The 5,022-nt window shown below is 42.3% G+C and overlaps 1 protein-coding gene across 1 annotated transcript; it reads left to right on the forward strand.

The window, feature by feature from the left end:
• The first annotated feature begins 699 nt into the window (after nt 1–699).
• LOC137837206 (ribulose bisphosphate carboxylase small subunit, chloroplastic 1) lies at nt 700–1,773 on the forward strand. Its single transcript, XM_068646135.2, has 3 exons — nt 700–883; nt 983–1,117; nt 1,228–1,773. Exons 1-3 carry the CDS (start codon nt 707–709, stop codon nt 1,456–1,458), a joined length of 543 nt encoding a protein of 180 aa, XP_068502236.1. The 5' UTR covers nt 700–706; the 3' UTR covers nt 1,459–1,773.
• Nucleotides 1,774–5,022: the final 3,249 nt, after the last annotated feature.

The raw sequence follows: 5,022 nt of genomic DNA on the forward strand, positions 1-5,022 counted from the left end.
GATGTATGCTTGGCCATTAATCAACCAAGCATGATAAGCCCATCATCTACCAACCCTTCTACACCATATACACATTTTGCCTATCTTTGCTACAGTTACTTTCAAACATATCTTAACAAATACTCTAATGAACATTTTGAGTTTTACTAAAAGGACTCCAAGGTGAATGAAGCATGATTTTTAGCTACCCACCAAAAGGGATAAAACTGTCAGTTGATAAGGTTCTCTTGATATTTTTCCAATACAAGTTCGCCTTTAAAATATAAAACATTACTGTAATAAAGGGGCAACTCTTACATGCACGAGTAGTAAAAAAAACATGCATGAGAAATAATGATCACATAATATGTCAGGCAAATATGGAATGGGAAGAAAGGGCAAACTACTCACAAATAATATCAACTCCACCACCATCACACATTTACGTTCTTCCAAGGAAGAGATAAGATAAAGGAGCCTCCTCCACGTGTCACTTCCACATGGTACCAAACGATAAGGCTACCTTTCAAAATTTTCCTCACTCGTGTGGTCAATATGCTGTAATGTCACCACTTATAGAATCCAACGGTTGTAACATCTCAGCAACCAATCCCTTCCATTTCACACCATTGGGTTAGTACTCCACAAATCACACTATTATATATAGCCAGTTTAAGCAGAAGCTAGGCAATATAGCAGCAGAAAGAAGTAATTCAGAAGTTAGGAAATGGCTTCTTCAATGATCTCCTCCCCCGCTGTGACGACCGTTAACCGTGCCGGTGCCGGTGCCGGTATGGTGGCTCCTTTCACTGGGCTGAAGTCCCTGGGAGGGTTCCCAAGCAGGAAGATGAACAATGATATTACTTCCGTTGCGAACAACGGTGGAAGAGTGCAATGCATTCAGGTAAGAGAAGATATTTATGTGATAGGAAAATGTGAAGATTTGGAAGTTGGTTGGTTAGTTAGTTTGTTAACTGAATTATGATGGAAATGAAATGAGTAGGTGTGGCCAACAGTTGGGAAGAAGAAGTTCGAGACTCTTTCGTACCTGCCACCCCTGACAAAAGAACAATTGGCAAAGGAAGTAGACTACCTTCTTCGGAAAGGATGGGTTCCGTGCTTGGAATTCGAATTGGAGGTGAATTTGTTGAATTGAATTGAAAGGGTTATTATGGTTAATTTATGAATGAATGAATGAATGAATGAATGATGTTGATGTTTGTGTTTGATGTTGATGTGTGTTGATAGCATGGTTTCGTGTACCGTGAACACAACAAGTCACCTGGATACTATGATGGAAGGTACTGGACGATGTGGAAGCTGCCTATGTTTGGGTGCACTGATTCTTCTCAGGTGTTGAAGGAGCTTTACGAGGCTCAGACTGCTCACCCCGATGGTTTCATCCGTATCATTGGATTTGACAACGTTCGTCAAGTGCAGTGCATCAGTTTCATTGCCTACAAGCCACCAGGCTACTAAGTCTCCAAAATTTCCAAAACAGTTCTAGCCACCCCACTTTGCTTGTTTGTACTTAAACTAAACTTTCATTTCGTTTTTTCCCTTTTGTTGTCCGGATTATCTTCTGTTGAAAGCTAGAGCTTAATCCCTTAAGGTATGGAGATATATTTGATATATTTAATGAATTGACATCTCCTTACAGATGCTCTTCATACAAACGAACCTGGGGATCAAACCAATTCCCATTTGCTGTTGCTTTTTGAAATTCATCATCCTGTGTTTTTTACTTCTGATTTCAGAAATTAATGGATGAGAACTAATGAATAAGTTTATGTAGTTTTGTTGTTTGTCTTTAAAGAATTTCAAGAACCTATTAAACTTGCATTTCCCTGTAGATGGTTGAAACTAATCTTTACTAAATTGAAGTTAATTGTGTCGGTCAATGGATGTTAACAAAGTTATCATGCTGTGTTCTTCAAGTACACAGTATAGTTGTCACGCATGATGTATGAATGTTCTTAAAATATTTCAAACCTCTTACAACATTTTCCCCATATTTCACTTACATATTTCACTTACTTAATAGGTTTTTTTTTTTTATCAGCAAAGAATTAAATTAAATTAAGAGGGATACAAACGGGGTATCCCAACCCTTTTACATAAATCTGCTCCCTCCCTTCCTATAATATGTCTCATATACCGTGTCTTTGTGCCTCCCCCCAAACCTCTAATGTTTAAGTTTACTATAATCATAAAGACCCATCTTTCTTACCCTCCTCGACAATTCCCATAAACTCCAAGTCTCTTGTTTCCATACACGAATATTCCTTGACAACCTCTTGTTGATCCCAACGACACTTGATCCCTAGCCGATTACTGATCTCCCAGAGTTTTGACGGTTCCACCACCGGGTCAGATACAAACAACCGTTGGTTACAGTTCTCAATATCCCCATCAGATAAAGACGCATAGGACATACCTTGCCTGAACATAATAGAGCTACCAGCCTGCGATATTTTTGCATGTAGTCTTGCGGAGCGCCTAGGATGAGAGTTTAGTTCTCCCAATTCCATCAGACCTTTCAATTTGGGTCGACATTGATAGGTTCTTGAGAATTTCCCCACAGATGCTTCACCCTCTATTGGGTTTGGCGAGAGAGCTCCTCCTTCACACATCATCACTTGCCCTACTGCGTCTTCCACGTCTTCGCAGGGTTTCTCGCAGTTTTTTAGCACCGTATGTGCCAAGCTCTTCTTCACCATCCCACTCATCATTCCAGTGTTACCAGACTTGCTTCTCTTCTTCATTCCGTTTCGCTCCTCCTGTAAGGACTTCACACTCGACCCTCCTTGCGAACCATCATTACCATCCGAACAGTTACCTTCGTCACTCTTCGGTCCGTAATCCAATAGCTTTGTCCCTGACCTGGATCCACCAGGTCTCGCTTCCGACTGCCCCTCCACTTCGTGGGCCTCCAATTTCTTACTTAGGCCCAAAACCTCGTCATTTACTCTGAAAGTATTCATGTTTTCTAAGTCCACCACAACCCATGCCATATCAGCATGGGTGCAGGGTATGTAAGAGGTAAAACCGCAGGTTTGATCAAAGGAGTTGACAAGCCCAGGTTCCTCATAAGCCTTCTGCTTCTGCATTTCCTCATCCATGACAGATTTATCACCTTTCCGCTGACACACCCTGTTGCAAGAAGAAGATTCCTCCTTTAGAACCTTTGACTTATTCTTTTCTTCACCAACCCCTTTCCCTTTTCCGACCTCATTTCCGTTTAACCGAAAATCCTCCCCAGCCCTGTGACTGTGCTCTTCCTTACCACTTTCCACAGAAAAGATAAATTCTTCAACATAGGTATCTGATGAGGAGATACTATCAGAAGACTCATAGAGGTGATGGCAACCCTTGCAATGGTCTACTGTGGAGAGTGGAAGCTCCTCTACAATAGAAATACTAAGCAACTGACCGTTAATCTTCATCTTCTTTGCCACCCTTATATAACGTTCTATCCCTAAACGAACTTTCAGACGACCAAACTGTAAATTTTCCCACACCAATGTGGCATTGTCGATAGAGATGAGAGTGGCTGCGTCACCGACCACTCGTGCAAAGCAATCTTTATTCCATAGGGAGATCGGTAACCCATAGCACCTTACCCACACTTCTTTGTGGCCCGTTACCCTTGACACAGTCCAAGGTTCGATACTTTCAAAGAGACTATCAAACCACTCTCTATTCACCTTGATTAGCTCCTCCATGTTTTCTCCTTCTCTAGGTGTTAGGAGTGCTAGGTTATCCCCAAGGATCTCACTCTAACCATATTCAACCCTCCTCTTACAAATTCTTCTTCCAGCTGTTTGAAACCCAAACCCGCAATGCAATGGCCAACTACACTACTCTTCATCCAAGGCAAGGTTAGGGTTTGTGTTTTAAAGCCTACTTCCTTCCAGTCCCTTCGTTCGAGGCCTCGAATATCGTCTGCAAACTATTTTTTTCTCCCTGTTATCCACCCATACCTCCTTCCCTTTTTTACGTATGTTTTCACTTGTAACCCCTATCTTCATATGCTCAAACTTGGGCCTTTCCATGTTCAAATGATGAGCATCCGTTCTCTCCACCCTGGGTCGTACTTCTTGGTGCCGACGATATTTCGGAACGTTCACATTGAGTTTTCTATTCCCTACATATATTTGATCAAGCTCCCTCTCCAGTTTCCCCACATTCCTTACATCAAAGAACCTCATGAATCCGAATCTTCTACCTCACCTATTCAATCTGCGCGAGATGAGAACTTTTTGCACCCTTGCCCATATTTGGAATATTTTTAGCATATCCATCTCTCCAAATCCGTTGGGGAAGTCCGAGAAGAAAAACGTTGTGAAGTCATTTGACATCCCAGGGGACTTTCGACCAGGACCATGGCCTCCGCGTCTCACCGTGACGTTTGCTTTACTTCCCTCCATTCTTTAGGTTTCACGATTCGTTTCGTATTGGATTCACTTTGCATCTTCTGTGGAGTGCGCGGAGGTGGTGCGTCTTCTCCGAACGAATGCGGCGGTGGTGGCAATCGAGCAAAGCGGTCGTGCGGTGGTAGCGGTTAGGTCGCAGGGTGGTGGCGGTTGGAGAGATATCACAGTAATGGTAGCGGTCAGTAATGGTAGCGGTTAGGTAGCGGTTGTGGGAAGGGAGAAAGTTACCTCGATGTTATTTAAAAGACATTCATGTAACGCCATCCTCCTTCGTCTTTATTGAAGAATTTACATCTGAATTGAGTTTTGTGTCTCACTTGAAGGGATGTTCCTCTCAGATTCCTAACCAACACTTACTTGATAGGTATCTTACTACCATTGATGTGGGTAACAAAAGGGTGCGCTGGTGTCATTAAAATTCTGAGTCTCATTTACACTCAATGTATAACAAGAACCACTATTGTCGTCACTACAAAAAAAAAGTGTATATTGTGACGGTTATTTTCGTATAAACTGGCGTTTATAACCGCCACAATATACGCTTGTGGCGGTTTGCCAAACCGCCATAGAACTGGCCGCCACAAAGTTTAATGTGGCGGTTTTACGC

This window comes from Phaseolus vulgaris, chromosome 4, assembly GCF_051622355.1.
Source record: "Phaseolus vulgaris cultivar YP4 chromosome 4, ASM5162235v1, whole genome shotgun sequence".
Lineage (NCBI taxonomy): Eukaryota > Viridiplantae > Streptophyta > Magnoliopsida > Fabales > Fabaceae > Phaseolus > Phaseolus vulgaris.